This window comes from Haliotis rufescens, unplaced genomic scaffold, assembly GCF_023055435.1.
Source record: "Haliotis rufescens isolate VD_foot unplaced genomic scaffold, xgHalRufe1.0.p SCAF_3, whole genome shotgun sequence".
NCBI classification, from domain to species: Eukaryota; Metazoa; Mollusca; class Gastropoda; order Lepetellida; family Haliotidae; genus Haliotis; species Haliotis rufescens.
Genome location: NW_025964001.1, coordinates 36,265,095 through 36,287,791, shown reverse-complemented (window position 1 = coordinate 36,287,791; position 22,697 = coordinate 36,265,095). Strand labels below are relative to the sequence as shown.

General features: G+C 42.5%; 1 protein-coding gene across 4 annotated transcripts; it reads right to left on the bottom strand.

The window, feature by feature from the left end:
• Window positions 1-4,276: 4,276 nt before the first annotated feature.
• On the bottom strand, window positions 4,277-20,850 carry LOC124119106 (bone morphogenetic protein 2-like). 4 transcript variants are annotated; one of them, XM_046481523.2, is made up of 3 exons: window positions 19,816-20,850; window positions 11,228-11,602; window positions 4,277-6,305 (listed from the first exon to the last, which is right to left on the bottom strand). In XM_046481523.2, exons 2-3 carry the CDS (start codon window positions 11,586-11,588, stop codon window positions 5,410-5,412), a joined length of 1,257 nt encoding a protein of 418 aa, XP_046337479.1. In that variant the 5' UTR covers window positions 11,589-11,602; window positions 19,816-20,850; the 3' UTR covers window positions 4,277-5,409. The 4 variants fall into 4 exon arrangements, with proteins under 4 accessions (XP_046337479.1, XP_046337487.1, XP_046337472.1 ...); XM_046481531.2 differs by lacking the exon at window positions 19,816-20,850 and adding an exon at window positions 17,373-17,394; XM_046481516.2 differs by lacking the exon at window positions 19,816-20,850 and adding an exon at window positions 13,940-14,175.
• Window positions 20,851-22,697: the final 1,847 nt, after the last annotated feature.

Genomic DNA, 22,697 nt, shown 5'->3' with positions numbered 1-22,697 from the left:
TACACATCCGGTTCGTAAAGAACGTGGACTTCAACATGCAGATCGATCGAGCCTGGAAATTCCAGCCTAGTTCGGCAAGGGTGGAAACTGGACTTTTATAGTCCGTTAACTCCCTTGCCTCGGGAAGATGAGTTAATATGAGAGGAAAGCCCAAAGTGATGTCGGTCTCATACATTTACCATGTTGGGGAAAGCCATGAGCGTGTGTATTGTGCTGACTACAAAGGATTGGATCATAGTACGTCCGAGTGCTGCACAGCGAATTACGGCGCAATTTTCCGGCGCTTTTCTTGTCAACAGGACCTACATCGTCGAGAGGTGAGTGAATGAGATGGTTTTTACGCAGTGTTCTACATTATATTAGCCGTACAATGGCAGGGGACAAATAAAGTGGACTTCTCTGAGTGTACACCATGTCAGGATTTGAACCCGGGTCCTGGGTGTGACAAGCAACACGTTAACCACCTTGGCTACCAGACCCCTTCCTCGGCCAGACAAAGGGCAACTCTCCATTTTCGGGGACATAGGGGCACAGTCGTCTTTGGCGTCGCAATTCGCAATGCAGAGTCCCTTGGACACGCATGAAACCATTGATTAGGGGTTCGAATCCCGGTTCGCCTTGATTGTTTTTTTAGGTTTGTCAGCAATATACCCGTGCTCGTGGGTTTCAAGAAAGTGATAAACGTCTGGGACCGGCAAATCCGTGCTATAACTGGAATACTGTTAAACGCGACGATAAACTCGAGTCACTCACTCACTCTGCATATTCATAGTGCCATCTTATCTTAATTTGTATGCAGCTTCTGTACTCAGGAAGGTCTGTGCTTACATATATTCGTAGCAGTTGTCGAACTAAAAAGGAAGAGAAAGGAACAAACGATCCAAAAAAGCAAATAGTTTAGAATATAGAGGTTTGTATGATCCCAAAGTATTTAAACTATTCGTATGCAGCGTGGGTCATGTTCGTCCACTTACTCGCATCGTGAACTCAATTCGGTTGATGCACGTCATCGTATCCCAATTGCGTAGATCGATGCTCATGTTGTCAATCACCGGATTGTATGGTCTAGAATCGATCATATACAGACCGCCGTAATATAGCTAGAACATTGCGGCGTTAAACAACAAACAAAAACATATATCCTTGTTTATTTATCTTGCCCTGTCAAAGAAAGCGTGTACAACTCACTCGAAAGGAAAACGAACACACCACTAGGTGCCTTTGGTCTATAATTTCTTAATATAGACCACTCAAAACAAGAACACCCACAATTGGAAGGCTGTGTTGCAATGGTCACCAACCATGACAGATTAGCTATAGTCACATGTTCTTTGTCGTGTTTTGAGTAGTATACATCCAACTATTTACTACAATCATCGCAGGCCGGCAAACGTTCTCTCGCATATGCGTGTGATTTGATTGGTCAACTGTCAGTGGAATCGAACTCAAACCGAAGTGCGGGTGAAGAGATATAGTACACTGCATGATCGAGGATGTCATACTCTTTGTTTAACTTCTTATTAACATTAACGCGATTTAGATGGCATTTCATATTGGCCTTCCACCCATGAAGATCAGCAACCCATGCTTGGTGTAAAAGGCGACTATGCTTGTCGTCAGAGGCGACTAACGGGATCGGGTGGTCAGGCTCGCTGACTTGGTTGATGCATGACATCGCATCCCAATTGCGTGGATTGATGCTCATGATGTCAATCACTGGATTATCTGGTCCAGACTCGATTATCTACAGACAGTCGTCATACGCACTCAGCAATATTCCAGCTATTTGACTGCGGTCTGTAAATAATCGAGTCTGGACCAGACAATCCAGTGATGCTGACACTACCACATCCATGTATATTCGTAGACTAAAAAGACCGATGGAGGGTTGTATTGCAGAGGTGATATAAAGTCGGCAAAAGTTTACTCATTTCGCAATTGTGCTAATTATAAGCTTAAGATTGTTTAAATGGTATTTATAAATTATATTTCAACGGTCTGTCGTAGTAATCGATAGATACATACATACACTAGGGATTGGCAGATCATACATGTTGATAAATTACGACATGGCCCAAAAGAAAGATGTGCGCCCTACCAAAACGGGATCAAGAGTCACAGCAGAATTTATATGTCAAAAAAAGCTTTTAGAGAAGAAATATGATATTAGCACAAATATTATCTTACGGAGTAAACTAGATTAACTCGAACGAGATGAGAAAAAGAATATTAAAGAAATAAAGTACCATCTGTTTCGTACATTAAACCATTAAGAGCACACTCTCACTTCTCAGTATTGGGTCAATAGAAGTAGTAGATCCAATTAAAATCAATATTTGAAAGCCAAGAATCTAAATAGCTTTCTTATGCGAGGCACTCATGTTGTCTTGGACATCATTGACAGCGTTGCCAATACCACTCCCGCCACAAATGGATCCATAGGCTGGGACCTTTTCACAAAGAGATTTTGGGCGATGGAATCCGTATCCATCTTCTTTATATAGTCTTACGACTGTCTTACCGCTAAGATAGCTTTGTGAGACCAGGCCCTGCATTGTAGTCTGGCAATGTTATTCTGTTGCGGGTTCCTTTATCAAACTTGTATTTACCAGTATTACACAGTATGTGTTATGACATATTATTGATCATGACACATTAAGTATCATTACATGCATCTAAACATCATTGCTCCTGATTTGACAATTTGGTCTTAGACTTGTCACATTTTGAACATGACGTCATCTTCACATTACTCGGGAAATAAGTATTTCCCGTCATCGTATATATTTTCTATATCAAACAGAGCAGTGATCTCGACCTTCACTTACGAGTATTTCCGGCTTGTATCGCAAACCGCTTACGTCTCGATGAATTTGTCAGCCAGCTTTCACAGTAGTACTGTAACAGTTCATAAAACTTTAATTAGGTACCTGAATATATGCAACGTCTGATTACAAGGACTGTAGTATATTAAATGGTTTCCATGAGGACGGCGTCTGTATAATGTAACAACGTAATGTAAAGACTGAATGAACGTTCTGTGAATGAAAGCTTCTGTGGACTGAATAAAAGAGACAAAATCCTTTCCATATTCATAAGAAATCTCTGCAAAAAGCACAGTCGATTCTACGATTCCGACTATATCACGAGCATGTGTTTATGGATTACTATCAAATAGTAGTGATACCAGGTGTTCGCGAAAAGGTGAGCGTGTCCTGCCCCGCCGGTCTCTACATTGTGAGCCTGTATGTCTGATAAAGTAGTTCTGACAATGGAAATCCAGGAAATAACCACATGGCTATATAGCAGAAACATTTTACTTACCGTATTTGATATAATAAAAGCGTCGAAACCAAATCTATAATCATACCAAAAGCAGAGTCCATTGTTCGTTTGCGACTATATCATAAGCATGTGGTTATGAATCACTATGAAATAGTGATGACACCAGGTGTTCGCGAAAAGGCGAGCACTTCCTTCACGGAACTGCCTCAGACATAATTTTGGTCATTGGTGCGTCAAACGCTGATACATAAGACACCACGTGCATCCTAAAGCGTCACTTAACTTGTTAAAGATGGAACATGGAGAGAACACGTCACAGTGGTCGCTTACTCTCCGTGGTTCGATCGGTAAACAACGGTATTGTAACGTCCATAGCCCAACTGATAAGCCCCTACCAGCACAGCCATAACAGACAACGCTGTAATAGTTGAATTTGCGTTAGTGTAAAAGTTATATTATTTTCCATTTCCTTCCTACAAATACTAATATCCCATCCCTACTTTTAACGCTAATGTTGTATAGCTGATAACACGATACCAACTGATGGTTGGTGAAGATCAGACTGTAAAAATTGCTTCAAGTATCGTCTATTAAATGTGAATAGCTGTGCTGTACTTATTGTGATAACAATAAAGGCACTTGTCTTCAACGTATTCCTCTGAACGTCGTCTTTTTATTCCCATTTCAGCTGCTCCTCTGCAATTTCAGAAAATGACTGGTCCCCTGCACTATTTCCTTCAACGGCATATCCCTCCGCGCGGGTTTGTTTTGTTTTAGCATAAGGAGAGCCTTACGAATCCCAAGCAAATAATTACATTGGTGGCAACTGCTATATGAGGGTTCACGGTTTCGTCAAAACATAAAGTTTTGTTTACAGTAATCAGTAGTGTGCAATACAATGTCTCATATCCGTGAAGACGAAGCGCATCACCTGTTGCAATGGTTCATGAAATACTGAACTGGGTGGAAAATATATAACAAAACATCTCAATTTTGTTCTACATGTATTTTTTATTTTCATTTTAGTGTACGTTTCATCAGACTGTAATACCAGTCACGTGACCATTTCTTTGGTCACGTGAAATGTAGCATAAAATTTCAGTATCGTAACATATCTCCAGTAACTATAGCCGATTACACTATGGGCGGCGAAACAGTCAATAAATATCAAACTTTCCCATAGTGTTGTACCTTAGCTAAAGTTGCTTTAACAAACATGCTTTAAAATTCTGTGTTTTACAACTAGCTAAAGACAAGCATAGAATCCATAATAGAAATAATTATTCAACAAACGTTTAATCAAGACAGTAATTTTATAGTATATGAGTCTAGAGCGTTATAAACCCGCTGGTAGTCGCCCGCGGTGTTGAGGATGAATTGGTTTATTACTAGTGCCGAGTAGCCAGCTGCAAAACACAGAGGTAGTCCAAAGTCACAGTCACATTGTGACGTTTGTTGAGGTATGCGCGCGCACCTGCTCCTAGCAGATTGTACACAGTAAACTTACAATAAATGTACAATCCTTAACATCATTCAGAGTAACCGCTAGGAAAGGTTAACTGAAATAAAATTAAACATTTAAAATATATTTTATAAATATATGTACAATATCCAGCATAACTGAGCGCTTCACAACGCTCAACTTGGGTTGGGTGGGGAGGGTGGGGGAAAGGTGGGTGGGGGAATGGGGTAGGGTGAAGGGGGAGTCGTAAGCGTTGAGCATTCGACTCCAATATTTTCTACAGCACTCATATCGTCCTTCCCGATCGGAATAGTGTCAGCAATATTCTCAGAGCCACTGGAGGGTAGGTCTTGTGTAGCCACCTCTCTTTCTCTATCACCATGCCATGACTAGTGTAATTTAATATTCCGAACACACCTCGTCTTCACATTCATAAAACCTGCAACATGGCTGAGGTAATGACCAGTCACGTGACTACCATGTGCAGCTCCTATTGGTGCCGTATCCTCTCTGCCAGCAGTTGCCGGAAGTCCCGGAAGCAAGATGGCGAAGATATTTGACTCTAGGAGCTGATGACCACAGAATGTCCTGTCATACTATGTGGTACTAACGACAGCAGGCACGGAAGCTTGCATAGTGTTTTCTGTGTGCCGGCCAGGTTACTATCGGCATCCACAGGCCTCCACCACCATATCCTGGTAGTTCTTCAACACAACCTTGTCCCATTCGTCCAAATACAACATGGAGATAGCAGTCAGCTCAGTGGGCACACAGCACGCCTTGGGCACGGCACTTGGATTCACAGAGTTGACTAAAGTCTGAACTATTGCATGGTTTGTGGAGTTGAGATGATGCGCCAGAGGAAATGGACAGTCTCCGTGGCAATAGAAAGCATTGTAACCACTAGGCGCTACGATCCAGTCATTCCACCCAACATCATTGAAGTCAACATACAGCGCATGTCTACGACACTGATTCTTGTGCTTCCTCCGCCGCCTCTTCTTCTTCCGTTGCTTCCGGCGCCGCGCCCGATTGCTGGCTCTACGCGTGCGGGGCTTGGGCCCTCGGCCATCGTCCGTGTAAGCCACTAACAAAGGTCTTTGCGTATGCCAGTGAGTATCGGACATCGACGCTGAGCGTCGTAACCGCACATGCGTATCTGTAGTTACAGAGGGGTTGTTTGTTATTAGTCTAACCTCCAGCCCATGATTTAACCGGGGCCGCTTCTTCCACTTTAATACTGCCGAATGAACATCAAAAGACTCCCATGCGGAAGAGTTCTTAAGATCCACAACCTTGGTGTCTATAAGTCTTGATATACACTCAGTGCTCTGACCCAGAGGCTGCATAATCTCATGCACCTCCACCCGGTGCCTCTGGGGTGTCTTTGCATGTTTAACAGCACTATTATTTTTGTTAGCTTCCAGCAATTTATACACATCCTTGAATACCCTGAGCTCCGCTGCTGCTAAAGCCTCAACGTCGGGGATAGTAGAGATATTGAACCACATCCGAACACAGTTCTTCTCATCACAACCGGCATCTGTGTGCTCCACATCTGAAACAAGAAAACAAACAGTTAGTGTGACTGTTTAACAGAACAAATGATTAAAGTAAAATGAACTCAGCTAAAATATCAGGCCAACATAAAATTATGATTTTATTTCAACCAATTTCTTTATGAAAGGGACCCGTGAAGATCCGGGTAGAGAATAGGTCTTCAGCAACCCATGCTTGCCGTAAAAGGCGACTATGCTTGTCGTAAGAGGCGACTAACGGGATCGGGTGGTCAGACTCGCTGACTTGGTTGATGCATGTCATCCTATCCCAATTGCGTGGAATGATGCTCATGATGTCAATCACTGGATTGTCTGGTCCAGACTCGATTATTTACAGACCACAGTCACATGTAACTGGAATATTGCTGAGTGCAGCGTTAAACAACAAAAACAACTGACCAACTTTATGAAAGATGAGAAAGGAAACATTTAGTATATAACGTCTCCTTTCTTGAAACTGACCGTACCATTCGGAACAAATCACCTTGAAGCTTACAGAAAGGCACGAATGTTGATGAATCAGAAAGTCAGCATAAGCATAAGAGACAGGGTTAAAAGTGGGACATGAACATCGCCATATAATAAGAAAGTCGACAGAGCGATGTAGTGACAAATATGAGTCTTCTGAATCATCGTCACAAAAGCAGTTTTGAAATAGAAAAGACACATGCGTGTATGGTCATGCTTTGGATCATGTTAATCAGCAGGTTACAATTCTAGGTAGCGGTACATGGAATACCTATACCTATACAATTCTGGGATACGGGTGGCCTAATTCTCACCGCTACACCTCAAACATCGAACCCCATTCCTCCATCTATGCTATACCTTACATGTTCGGACTTCGGACAACAACCTGCCAAATAACATCGGCTCCTGTATTGAAACAAGGTGTGAAAAAACATCTGCACGTGAATTTTTCAAAGAATAAAATTCGAGTAACGCTTATCTTCAGTTCTGCATTTTTGATGACTCAATTGTTAGATGCATTGTAAACTAGGTTGCGCCATATGTAAACATTACGTCACTTCCGGCGACTACATTTGAGCGATGATCAGCTAGGGCTATGTATGACTAACTAGATGAAACGCTGTGCGGAATCCAACAAAAATCCCCCCAGCTATACGTTTGTATTCGTTGCCGTGATAAAATGCCGATGATGTTTTTACATTTGCTTAAGACCGAGCATTCTACTATGCTAAACCAACATTCATGTGGCGGTTGAGGTATGATACAAATTCCCACATGGCTCAAGTGAGAAGATCCCTCTCGCGGATATGCAAATATTTCGTGATAATCTGACCCAATACGAGTTCCTGACATCATACACAGTATCAACACACCAGACTGTCTTTGGTATGTCGTGGGAGGGAGGAACCGGATGGGTGTGGTGTTGAAGCTGGGGTGCGTCCACCATCTGGTCATTGGACTGACTGCCCAGAGAGGGTGGGGGCGATATGAAGGTAGGGGTGACTTAGTGCCAATACATCAAGCAATTGGTTATGGTTTGAGTTGGGGGGGGGGGTGTTTGGGGGCTGCAATAAAGCATGGGGTCAGGAGAGTCATAGTGCCATCACATCCAGCAATTGGTTATGGTTTGAGATGGGTGGGGGGTGGGGGTGGGGTGGGGCAATAAAGCATGGGGTCAGGAGAGTCATAGTGCCATCACATTCAGCAATTGGTTATGCTTTGAGATGGGTGGGGGGTGAGGGTGGGGTGGGGCAATAAAGCATGGGGTCAGGAGAGTCATAGTGCCATCACATCCAGCAATTGGTTATGGTTTGAGATGGGTGGGGGGCTGCCATAAAGCATGGGGTCAGGAGAGTCATAGTGCCATCACATCCAGCAATTGGTTATGGTTTGAGATGGGTGGGGGGTGGGGGTGGGGTGGGGCAATAAAGCATGGGGTCAGGAGAGTCATAGTGCCATCACATCCAGCAACTGGTTATGGTTTGAGATGGGGGGGCGGAGATGGGGACAATAAAGCATGAGGGGGGAGGATGACACAGGTAAATCCTGTGATGGCAGGGTTGATGTATTGCCAACCCTCCCAGCAATTGAGATGGACAGCTGGGAACAAAGGCTTATGATTATGCAAAACGTGACCAAAGAGATTAGGGATGACATTCTATCTGACTTATGGAATACATACACTGGACTGGGCTAAAGGGAGGCCAGATGTGACTCTATGTTTGGTCCGTTCGGGCCTTGGACAACCACGGTGCGTGTTATGACACTGGGCTGCACCAGCTCATCCATGAGCATCCCGAACTGATAATGCTGAATGACCATGTCAGTTTTGTGACAAATGAATTCAGTGACTAGGGCTCATAAGGTATCTTTGTTCAAACGTCGGTCAACTTCTGATTTGAGCAGATTGATCTGTAAATTTGGGATAAACACTTTTATGGTTCTGTATATCGTTGATAGATCGAATATTGGAGTCCACAAAGATGGTTCTGATAAGTATTTTCAGGATATATTTATGATCACTGACGTTGGAACCACAACGCCACGATGGAAACACCGTCATACGAGGAGCTGTAGTAAGTTCTAGACTTAGAAGCAAATCGACAGCGGTCAACACCGTTGATATTTGTGGGATTCCATGAACTGTCCCAACACAGACAGAACAAACCTTACTGTCTCCGTGACCTTTTTCACCCGTTGACCTTTCCAGACTCCTTGCGGCGATCAAGAAGCAGACGACAAACGCCCGAGGAGACTGAGTCAGGGAAACATGTAAACACATCTCTGTGTCTGGAAATCCAAGAGGTGGCAGGGAAGGTGAAGAATGGCGCGGATCGTAATTGTCCGTACACCCCGTATGCCATTGCCAACAGCCGATACTACTGTGTGTACTACTAACAGACGATATTGCTGTGCACGAGACTTCCATCCAAAGCATGTATCTCAAACACCGAAATATCGAATGTTTCCGTTCCACGGCCTTCGAATGTTTTTCCCTCACCATGGCAGTCAGGCCACACATCCACCTATCCTTATAGACATAGTGGTGTCTCTATCACAGAAGACCTTTATTGATATCATCAACAGAAGGTGTTCGTCACCATCGGCCTTGCAAATCCTTGGACGGGTTGTGGAAAGTTTTTAACAGCTGATTAATCAGAATACCGAGTCTTAACTACCTCGAGCCATTTGTGCCAAGGGGACACCCTCTTCGTAAACAATCCTTATGCAACTTCATCGCGTATAAGTATTGTTTTTCTTGCATGAAAGGGTTCATGATTAAGGGGTGCTTTGTTTCAAGCCGAATGCATGGCTCGCTTGAATTTTGAGTATAAGACAGATCGCGTGAGGGATTACTGTTTCGATTTGGAAGAAAATAGACCATCTCTTTCATTTGAATAAGATTGTATCTACTCCACTGAAATGACAGACACAAAGATTTGATAAGGATAATAACAGGAAAGCAATTTAAACGCGGAAGATGTCTGCAAAATGACCTAAAATTACGGTGGTAAGAGCTAAGCTATGATATAGCCTCACCGAATGCTCGACATCGATCGCAGTGGAAAGTAAAACCAGCGATCGATACACAATGATGAATTAACAATGCATTGTTTATCTTGGCGAACGTTCCACCTGATGACTTGAGTTATTCCTTAAGGGGTCCCGAAATTAGTCAACCCGCCCCAGGCCTACCTGCACTATCAACCTATCGCACTGTCAAAAGTGGCCTTATCAGTTACTTAATGATTTCACGATGCTTATGACACACAACTGTAAATGAAATCGGGGGTTTCGGTGGTTTACAGACATATGTCGAAGATCAAACACAAGAAGCCACGTAAGACAAGAAGAACGCAGGCACTGGTGATGACCTCAATTTATCACTACAACAGTCAATAAACCCGTCAGGTAATTCCGCTCCAACAAATCTTACAACAAGGCTACCTGTGTTAAACGCCTAACCCAAACCACTTGGTCCAAGATCCAAGCATTACCGTGCGCGTTAAAGGGCCGTATACCTAAATCTACCTCAAGCTAAACGTTTAATTACAATTACAAAATAGGCCCCGAATTACGCATGCCCCGAGACGAAACACTTGAGTCTGACCTATCGCCAGTTCATACAGAAACAACTTTCTTTCGTTTTGAAGATTATGTTTTGTCCTGTAGCCTTTTCCTACTTCAGATTCGCTCCTCGGAGCGTCCCCTGAAATACTGTGTGTGGTCATCAGTCGGTAGCTAGCGGCAGGCGGGTTTCACTGACCACCTACATTACAAACTGATAAGGCTGTCTGTTTGGCACATACAATATAAAGCCCAGCCTGCAGGCTCCATGACGACGGATAGGGTCGTGGCTATGGGATATGAGAATTTATGTGTAATAATTTTATTGTATTCATGCCTAAGATAGTTGGCCGCTGGCGATGCCAGTATTAGCTTTGTAAACCTGTGTTGGAACACAGTGTCGTCGTTCGGTATAGGGAACAAATAGGTACAAACCGTCTCAGATACGTCAGTCATTCGATATAAAGCCTGATGCACGGGGTAAACATCCGTTCAGGATGTTGTTGGTTGAAATTTGACATCTTTATACACGTGTATTAGCGTGCCATGAACTTATTTTAAACTAAGTGGAGAATACGGAAGGGAGGAAGTTTTTATGAGTTTGTCATAATAAGTGTGTGACTGAAAAGCACAATGTCTCGCTTGAACGTCTAAGAGGATGTATTGGGATATACTACTAGAACAGTATCAGTTCCTTGTGATCATTATTTTCCGTCGTAAGCCAAAAAAGAGACCTTAATCAAAGGTAAGGTCAGCTAAAACGTTACGTGTACTTGAAGGACGGTACGCTGTGCGCATGTCAGTGTTACGTCATCCTCTGCAGGGTGATGCCCGGATGTACTAATTATATGTAACTCTTTCGTAAATTGGTTTGGACACTCACCTGTATGAAGAAAACTCCGTACAGTGTTAGCAGAGGTCAGACCTCTCCCTTTGGTTTTCAGGAATGGACTGGCTGAGCCAGACCGGCTTGAGTACAGATCGTACAGTTCCAACATGTAATCTGGTATGTCGGACTTTCGCTGGGGATTGGGGCGACTCTTTAAACCGAGATTGTTAAACAAGCCAGCTTCCACGATTTTCAAAAAGTCGCTGTCTTTTCCCACAGATGCTTTTCCTGATATCCCGTTATTGTCTGTTGATGCCGGTCTGGATTGAGAAGCTGCTAAGAGCTCTAAGCTCGGACCAATCAACGTGAGGCTAAGCAGGAGCACAAGACTGGTTGTCCTGGAGACCGCGCTCATGCTGAAGTGGACACCTGAAACAAATATGGTACAGTTAGGTCAAGGTCATACGAGGAGGTAACTCCGAAGTAACCGTTACTCACGGCGCGCTGACATCCAAATGATACCTTGAAGCAGACGTAAAAAAGTAATGGCATGAATCATAGATGAAGGTTGGTGTAAAATAATGATTATAATAAATATTCACTATAAATTACCAATAACTTTTACGAAGAAGGTGTCGGGATCCGCTATGCAAGTGGAACACATCTTGACACACTAATCAAGTCAGCTTCCCGAGAAACAATATATCAGTTCTCCAACAGATATTGATCTGAGGAATGAAAAAATCAATCACTCGATTTGTTGCTACGATGACTTCTAACATCAGTTCGCTTCAAGGCTCCATGCTTGCATCAAGGTACCACCTTACAAGCGTTAAGAAGTACGAAGCATTTACAGCGCTTGGGACGGCGGCAGTCGCAACAAGGAGTACGGCATCAGACGTCGTCAGTGACAGGAGCCGAGTCGGGACAGGTGGCAGTACCGCGAGATGGAATGGCCTGCCTCTCCAACATCTCACCGCGCATGGACGGGGCTGCAGGGGGAGGGGACTTAGGAGGAGGGGGGAGGGAGCTGATGGTGACGGGTGGGGTTACGGAGTGCGGAGCCAAGTTCTACAGGTGGAGAATGCGAGTCCCTCAGATGCGCTCCAACAGACGGCTATTTCAAGCCAGTTTGACGTTTGAAGAAATATGCACTATTACTTGAATAGTTTGAGTGAATTTGTATATTCTTGTTCAAAAATAGATGTTCTGCTTGAATGACGCGTAACGTAACACTACAAATCGACAGCCTAACAATGAACCCAGTGCACAGAAATAGAAAATATTATCGTTTACGTCCCTGATATATGAAAATAGCATTGGGATCATTTAAAGAATAAATATATACACATGGTTGTTAGGTTTATGGCGTAATTGCGCCCAGCGGTCTCGGGGCAGTTCTTGTGGCATGGGGTTGTAAATTAAACGGTAGCGAAATGGGGGTGTCAGTGACAGTTTAAACCGCCATGGCCCATTAGCCTCGGGTCCTTCGTGTGACAGTAGTGTTGTAGGCAATTAGCAATACTCCAAGCATATATCGAGCCCCGAACACGTTCTCGCACAGTATAGCACAGCTGACAGACGCTATACTAAGCACTGTGTAATAGGTGAGAAAAAAGCTAATTTCCCATATGACTTCATTACAGCACCTGCGCCGTGTCGACAGAGCTCAAGCGAGGAGCTGACATTTACTTTGAATTTATTTAATCGCCGTTAACACTGCCCTTGCACTCTTGGGACACTGTCATGTTTAAGAGGCATTGTAATGTTGCATACATATATTTTACACGATAATCGGGTACCGTTTCGGCGACAGTTTTGAAATAAAAATTGAGACACAAACAGTTTCTTATGTTAGACAGGATTTCGAACTTTTCATACAAGTGAAACAAAACTAAATCGTACTTTTAAAAAAGAAATATACGCTTGAGCTTGACACATTTAATGCAAATCTAATTCCCGTGCCCCGTTAGCTGGGGTAAGCTGGCGTTCGTGTCAAAACATTGTGTGGGCACAGAAATGCTAGGTTATAATTGTTTTAGTCGCATCTCTAAGTATACCACCCCCCCTATGGGTCCACGCTACTCGCTACGCCCATACCTGTCTCTCCAACTAAGCCTGCGTATCACAACGTATTTAATTACTTTACGAAAATTCTCTCAAACTTACTGTAAAAATGTGCAACTTATTACTTTAAAATAAATATAAGCGAGCTTCCTCCACAGTACGGGACCCTGAATCAACCGCCCCCTTCCCCCGCGCAAAACCCCCTCCCAATGCTGGACGCCCCCTCGCTCGAGATTCCATTGGTAATGAATTAACTCACGGCGCAGATAAAGCCTCCTCTCCGTCTGGTTATATATTTTACTGCGATGTCTCATCCTTAAGCGTTCGAAATAAATGCATATTTTTGTTTTCACTGTAGAAAGTATTATATATATATATATATGCAGATTAGATACTTCACACGTTGTCGAACAAACAGTAGCCGATGTACACAAAATACACATAAGAAATAACAAATAAATACTTACCTATCGTAGAAATAATAGGTCTAACATATAACAGGAGCTAACCAATTCCTTAATCACCCTGATGTTAGGTATAACATACTAGTGCATTAAATATGTAGATATCTAAAGAATTTTGATGAAATGCAAGTAGGAATGAATTATTATTCGTTTAATTCATATTGCTAAAATATAATAAAAGCATAAATAACATATGATGTCACTTATAACATTAATACTGAGTAAGTGTTCTCACCGACTGTCCATCGTTTTACTCCATACATAGTCCCGACAGACTAGGGAAATATACAACTGTCACTGCACAACATGTCTCCGAGAAAACGAAAAATAAGGAATCCGATAGAAGTTCCAATCAAATATGATATCCCTTGATGATGTTCACATGTGCTGGCTGAATGATTCCACCTTAGCCTTGCCGATTCTTATAAACCTCGACATCTGCCATGCCGTGTTCAATCCCGACTCCCCACAACAATTGACTGACGCGATTAACTCAAAGGCAAAGGGAGGTAACTCTAGCCACTTTCGTCGGCTCTGTCGCTGTGTGGGTCCAAAGCGTATCTATTTAAACCTTGTTAGCGTGCATTGTTGAAAACAAATATTATGAGTGCTATGATAAAAGTCACATTTAAGATCAGAATTTTATCTCTTATCAATATAAATAACATTATTGCCGTAAGTGAGTGGGTCAGTCAATTAGTGTTACGCTACTGCCAGAGCTTCTGTCCAAGCCGTTCGTGGCAACTGATTAGCAATCGGTTTGTTTTCCCGAACACAATTACACTAATAGAACGCTCGTTCACCCACTCCAGTGCTTTGTTAGGTTTCGGGTGACTGGTTGACTTAGAAAAACACAAGAATCGCATGTTTAGGGCAACGCTAGTCATGCCGCCAATACCATGATAAGGTGTTCAGTAACACCATTCTGACAAGAAAACTCGATGTCAGTCTCCTGATTGTAATGACTGATTTGTCAAATGACATATCATCAATAATTTCTGTTCAATTGATCAATCATGGCATCGAAAACTCTATATACACATTATTAACTGGTTATCATCCTACCATCTAACTTATCAGTCCGAATTAAGACGAAACTGATATAGCCATACTTAATGGTAATAATGAAGGCCGTGTTTGTTTCTGAGGTGACGTTGAGCTTCACTTGTATTACCAACGCTATATCATTATTTTCTGCTTGCCTCACTATATTACTAAAGCGCTATCATTATTTACAGGGTGTAAATATTCACAATGAAGAAAACTTTAAAAAAAAATTGAACAGGTTTTCATTTTTTATGAACCTATTTTGTCATTCAGGCTTCGTGTCGTATGCATGGACTTGAAATCCACGCTTACAGGGTTTAATTCTGTTGAAGACGTTTCATTACGAGCTCTGTCAGTCTACAGATATAGAGTAAAGTATCACACCTATAATTATATTTCAAAGTGTTTTCTTTCTCAAGCTTTCGTCCTTTAAGTCATAATCGTCCTAGCCTAGAACGTTTTTTAGCTGATGTTACAGTTATGATAAGTATTCCTAAAGTAGTGTTACTGTATACGTACTTCTCTTAGATATTGTGTGTTAATTATTACTGAAGGCTATAAAAATAGCACGAGACTGAAATCTTCTAAGGAGTTAGAACCGCAAGGTCAAATGCGTAAGATATGCGTTTATGATGTTGGTACTTAAAATTGACCGCAATCTGGGTCAGTGAAATATTAGCAGTGTTTAACGTGAGAGAAAACTCAGTGGGTAGGTTGGTGATAGCTCGGGCCCGCACATCTACCAGGATATATAGGGGTGGGTATTTGCGGGGTGGGTACATCCTGCAACCATTCATCACAGAGACTGCTGGGATGCGTACATCATATGGATATGGGGGTGTGCGTCGCTGTGAGACGCGCCTTAGTACGAGTGTATGCATGTGTACGTTTATTTTGTGCACATGTGCAGCTCAAACGACCGTGTATAGAAATGCTTTGTCAGATGGAACATGCTTAAGTAATACGACAAACATCCCATGGGGCGGGGATTGTAGGGTGGGGTCGTAGCTAAACCACTAAGGGTGGGGGTTGTACACACTGGCTCAAGAGTAGCATGTGTTGGGAGATACACTGTCTACCCTGTCGCATGGGTTAGGGTAGGGACTAGGGCAGCGGTGGTGAACGGTGGGATACCAGCGTCCCAGAGAGCCCAGGGTCAGGGGGATGGGGGTTGGGTGGTCGGAGAGGGACACACAGGTAAATGTTATGACAGATGGGGACCGAGAGGGGGAGGGGAGGGGAAGGCAAACGTGACCTACTTGAAATACTGGGTATAACTTTCAGTTGTGAGTACTAGTTGACGGGCACTTTTATCACTTCAATGTTAATAAGTATTAATGTCAATATTTTTTATTCCCAGTAAATCAGGATAGTTTGGCTGCCGTTCTGTCACCAGCGTCTAAAGAAGCTCAGTAACAAAATGTGTTGTTCGGCTAATATTACACCACAGCATATCATTCACATAGATTTTATCTTCTACATGCTAACTTATGTTACAAGAAACATAGAAACACAAGAAGCTGAAGCAGGGGTTTAAAGACAAACTGCTAACCAGCTTCCCCCGCTTCTCGGAGAGATGCATCTTTTATTAGTTTAGGTTAAAACGAGAAGATATATCAATCTGTCCGAATTGAGTCATGCTTTATAACCACGTAATGAAATATTAATGAGCATTATTACAGGGTAATCACACATATTCTTCAGTTTTTGTCTTTTATGTTTTGCAAAGATGTCATTCCTCTCACTATGGAACAGTTTGTTCTTTTTAATTTTGACGAGTAGTTTCTTTGGGGAAACGTCTAAGAACAACACTGCTTCTAACCTAGTTATTATAATATCCTCATCAACTTAGAGCTATGATGTTATTTTTTGCCTGTTTATCACAGAAGATATGAGATCAATATGTGCGTAAGACGTGGTTCGTTGTGATATGTCAATGTTTCATTTCTTTAAATCAAACGAGTTTTGATCAAGGATCATTTTAACGAAAAAAAATAAAAGTCCTATGACGTTTCATAAATCTACAGAATGTCTTCATGTGACAAAAGAAACAGATTGTCAGATAAACCTCAAATAAATTGTGTTTTAGAAAATGAGAGGTTTCAAATGACGCCAGTTGTGAATTCCTGTGGCCGTGCAAACATAGGTTTCCTGACGCGAAACAAGAGCGCTTGTCACACGAGGCGCCAGGTTGAACACGACTTGTGATGGAAACATCTTTTCCGATTGTAATTGTTTTGTAAATGTTGATTATGTGGATAAATAAATATTCATAAAGTTAATCTCAAGGAGATGACAGTTCCGCGGTGAAAGTTTGACATGAACTGTCGGCCCGTGATGCAATAACAACCTCTCATTGCCTACGATACTTTAGCTTGTGTATGTTATATATATACTTTATATATCTATATTCTACGCATCACCCCACAACACTGTTGTTTCCTCAAATTAAACGTTGTCATGGTTTGTCCTTAATATATAATACAATTTAGTTGGACTTTTATTATACTACAAGTCGTATACGTTGTGTTCATAATTTAACTAAACCTGAAGTCACTAAAGAAAGAAAATAAAAAACACAAGTTCTTTAAGTAAATTTTATAAATAATTTCACGATTTACCGTTAATATGACGGGGTTGTATGCAATGACGATTTCCCCGGACCTCGCCGTGGCGCCTTCATATCAGGGTGACGGGATCAAAACGGGGGCGGTGTTGTTTTAACCGGAGCGAGTGGCGACTTCACAGCGGCAAGAGAGAATGGAAATCACTTTTAAGAGCGCCTAATTAGATTTAAGTGGCACTATTTACTGTAATCATTATACTAAATGTTTACATTGAGTGCTTATAACAACAATTCACCCACTAATCCTATTTAAGTGTTTTCTGTTTTCTAAAAGCTTTAATAGCATGCCAGAAAAACACTCCTGTACTCTTAGTAGATTATTGCCAGTGACGAATTTGACATTAAACCCGATTTCAAAATGTCACTATAAAATAGTCCAAACGATCTAATTTGGAATACCTATTAAAAAAAGTCAATCCGTCCCATCACTTAGAATTGCAAATAGAAAAAATAAAATTGTCAAATAAAAAAAAATATCAGTACGTTAGGGCCTTAATGGTATCATTGTCATAATTTAAAAAAAAATGGACAGAAAACCCCAAACTTCGAACGGCTTAAGTATGATTTTAATATAAGCCGTTCATATTGAATTTATGACGATTTTGTCCCCGACACGAAATTCATTAAAACTATTAACCCCGCACATGACCCCTACAAACTTTCTCATGTTTGAGGTGACCCCGATACGATACAGTGTATATCGCACATCTTACAGTGCCCATAAATATATGAGACACACAGCTACGCGTTTTACCTATAGCCACAGTGGACCTGGTAGAATTCTCTTGGCTACAGGTGGTGTTATTATTATGCGTTGTGAATGAACGAAATCAGTGCGAGCAGTCGTGTTTTCAAAGCATGCTCATACCCAGCCTTCATCAGTGTTTTTCGCTGCCCCGGGCAATAAGGCTGTACTATGGGAGTGAGTTACAACTCGCGCCGTGTTATCAGTCATATCTCACAGTTGCGGGTTCAGGGTTTATCGATGTTCACTTTTTTGTAATATCATATTTTTAAATTATGTTAAACTTGAGGATTTAAAATGATTTACCCTGTGTACATTCAGTTAAACGTTCATATGTCTCTAGTAACGGGTTTATATTCACGCTGGTTGGGTGTTATTGTGAAAGTTGAATGCACGGGGTAAGGTATAGCGAAATATCTGGTGATGTGATAAAGTGAAAATACTACTGCAGCTGTTAGACGGTTTTGTTTACAGCTGGTAGACGGTTTTGTTTACAGCTGGTAGACGGTTTTGTATGGTATTTTCATACAAAACGTTTAGAAAAGAGTCGTGACGAAATGACCTTTAACATATTTACAACATTCTACCACAAAAGGTTTTTACAAAGTTCAAAGTTTACAAAAAAAATTCTATGTCTATTTTTCTCCCAACAAAATACCGTCACAGGTTTGTGGCCCGCTTTCCTACACACCTGTTTCTAAAGCATCATTGCTGTAACAATTAGATGAAAAATTAGCTTGATAAACTTGCCGACATCGCGGCAAGCTGTTGCCATTATACAAGGCTGGTTGGGGGTCTGGTAAGGAACAGAGATTCGGGGTTGATTCTGGAACACGTCACTGAGTAGCACTCCACTACAATACAACACCGGCAAATTCACGTTATCACAACCAAGGATGAGCCCGGCCTAGGGGTGGGGGTTGGCATTTCAAACCGGGGCTTTGTTTGCGATTGTCTATCGTCAGAACCATAAAACAAGTTAGAAGACGGTCCGTTACTAAAATGACTGTCCGGCCTTACTCGCGGCCTAGGTCAACGCTGTTTCAAATTCGACGAGGCCGAACGCTATTTTGCTAAATAACACCTCCGAGTTGTTAAATATTTTTTTTTACAAATTTATAAAAATAAAGACTTATAAGATAAATATATATCACAAAACAATTGAATATGTAACAATTTAATATGCTGAGATAATATAAATATATAATCTGAGAGAAAATGTATTGGCGACATAACTAAACCATGTTATTGAAAGGGGACTTAGATGTTATTACGATCGTAAGAGTCAGCATAAAACTGTTTTTGAGATATGACTAACGTTGACATATTCAACTGAACTCGCCCGTCAAGTGTAACTTATTGCATTTTTGAAGGGTATTAATCATTTGATAGCGATACGAGAATTTTGGTTGACTTGTTTTGAGTTTTAGTAGTGTTGAACCATGGCAGGGTCTACTTTATTCAGCGTGTAGTACAGGTGGGGTGACAGAGGCAGGTGGTGGGTGAAAGGACGCAACTATGCCGAAACATACACATTCAGAAACACGAGGATAGTGTTGAACACATGGAGACAATAGATGGAGGACGCTAGCGCTACGTGACATGCGCTTACCTGGGCGAAAATGTAGCACAGGTATCAAACGAGCCATGTGTACATGGAGAGAGAGGAGAGAATACAGGAAAATATACTCACGTGTTTTGGTATGGCAGAGCCCGACTCCGGGGAAAATGTTATACCGGTCGAGCCATGAGTGCCCCTGGGGTAGAAGCCCCGTGACCCCCTCCTTGTCGTGTATACCAAGTCAAGTCACAGAGCGGGTAGGATTCACATCTCTCCACTCGAAGAAAACATACAGATAATATTTTGTGTAAGTTCAGTGGCTTGTGAATTCTCCGCTGGGTGATTATACAACGAAGGTGTGTATGTATGCAGCGTACGCTGTGCAAAACGAGACATACAACGTTAGATCCTAGTATATGGTCAGCTGGATCGTCACATGTCGCCCCAGTCCCCCCTATCCCCATGCATTGGGGGCTACCAGGCGTTTATCCGTACCAACACACGCCTCAACAGCTATGTACTCCAACATCGTGACACTGTAGGGCCAAGTAACAAATTAATATTTTCACAGCATTGAGGATCTACAACAGTCGACATTTCCCACTGGATTTAATATCCTTTACAAATATGTTCACAGTACAATCATTCCGAGAGCCTTTTTTCATATCGGCGAAGACGTATAGCTCCTGTGGCTCCAGCGCCTACGTGCGAACTGAAGTATGGATACATTGAAGAAACGTGTTGTCATATTACGGCCAGCCTGCATTACTGCGGGCTTCCTTCCTTGTGTATGGCCTGATTGGCTGGTCCGACACCAAGCGAGCCAGGCAGGCAGGCCGTACTGTGAGTGTAGTGTGTAGCTTGCACCCGTGACTGGTGCCCCGAAACGCAGGTAAGGCTGCCCCGGCTTCCCAGTCGTCACTTGCTTCACCCGCCGTCACGACACCCTCTCTCCGTCATACTTGTGGCCTTACAGCATCGTCTACGACGAGTCAACTCTGCTGTCGACATCCATGTTCATATACGTTGGTGAAACTGAAACGAGCGCGGAGTAGAAAGGATCTATCCGCTGATTGCGTGTGTGTTCTGACTGGAGTGCAATGCCTGCTCGCGAGTATCCGACGGTTTAAGCTAGCGGAGGAAGGCAGTTGTGTATAGCCACCGGGGAGTGCATGGGTATTCTATAGTAATGAAAAGACCTGCCGTCGAGAGACTTTTGTGGCAGAGAGACTGAGAGTTGGAGTGGACAATATTCAGAAGTGGTTCAGTTGATGAGGATGCTGTTGAAGCATGATCACTATGAATTACTGATGAGGGGGAGAATGACAAAAAGTCCACTCCAGTCCATTATCCTCAGACAATTACGCCTCCATTTTACAGCTTGTTAATGAACAAGCGAACCCCTTAAGGCTTGACCCTCGCACAATGCAAACAGTGAATGTATCTATTAAACACCCCGTGCTTTGTGATGTGACAATTCTTTGTCCTCCAGTAACGATAAGACCTCACGTGGCAGTTATTACCTCTGTGTCTTTGATGTAGGCTTCTAGCGTCACACACACGCTGTCGAGCGCTGGTTGTAGCCTTGCATTATTTTTGAACAAATATGTTTTCTACGTTTGGCGCTTCTAAGTTATAGCCTAGTGAACTGGCGTAACTATTACTTATTAATGTTGCAGGGGTAACATTGTTGCGCGGGGGGTCATTGGATTAGGGGACTGTCAATATGATCAGCTTGTCCATAACATCACAAATCGCTCATTATGCAATGATAGACAATTACTATAAACTCTCTTACATATTCGCGTGCTCAAACCTTGTTCAGTCAGGATGTTTGTTTTGCCAGTGGATAGATACATGTTTGCCTACGAAAACAGAAATACAACTGGCTTATGCTTTGAGAACTCATTTAAAGCCCCACTGACGACTCAAGGGAGATAACATAGTCAGTATGGAGGTACAGGCCTTATGTGAGGAATACAGTTAGACGGAAATCCTCATATATTGTATTCAATTTACACTATTTGTAAATTCTATCGCCAACATCACTAAGCTGGACAACAATATCTAAACTGAACCCTAACCCACCCCCCCCCCCCCCCCCCCCCCCAACCACACACACACACACACACACACGCACATTTATATATATTTATACCCGTGGCGAATCCGGGTTAGAATAGACCCGTGAAGATCCGGGGTAGAATAGGTCTTCAGCAACCCATGCTTGCCGTAAAAGGCGACTTTGCTTGTCGTAAAAGGGGATCGGGTGGTCAGGCTCGCTGACTTGGTTCATGCATGTCATCGATCCCAATTGTATGGATCGATGTTCATGATATCAATCACTGGACTGTCTGGTCCAGACTCGATTATTTACAGACCGCCTTCATATAGCTGGAATATTGTTGAGTGCGGCGTTAAACAACAAACCAACCAACCAACCTGGTTAGAATAGGCCCCCAGCAACCTATGCTGGTTACAAGAGGCTGCCAAATGGATCAGATGGTCAAGCTCATTGACTTGATTAATTTCTGTCTCATCATACCCCGACAGCGTCGGTCGTTGCTCCTACTATCAACCACTGGGTTGTCAGCTCCAGATTCGATTTTCACAGGCCGGCATCATGTAGCTGGTGTATGGTTGAGTGCGGCGTAAAACAACTAACACAGATATAACTTGATAATGATCATTATGACGTTAAACTGTTCTCACTCGCGACGCAAACATTGTGCGGACTGCGCGGAGAAATCCCCAACACCCTAAGCACCCCGACCTGACTATTGACGTGTCATCGGACCCCGACATGAACAGTTGTTCTTGCTATCAACCTCCGGTTTGTGTGCTTGGCTATTTACAGGCTGCATTTACTCATGACTATTTATACACATACAAACAACTATTGATGTTACGATGCTTGGTATTACAGAGCGTGGAGTATATAAGGAGGCTATTTGATTATTTACACGCCAACATGATGTGACTGAGCTATAGCTGGCTGCAGCGCTAAACACCAC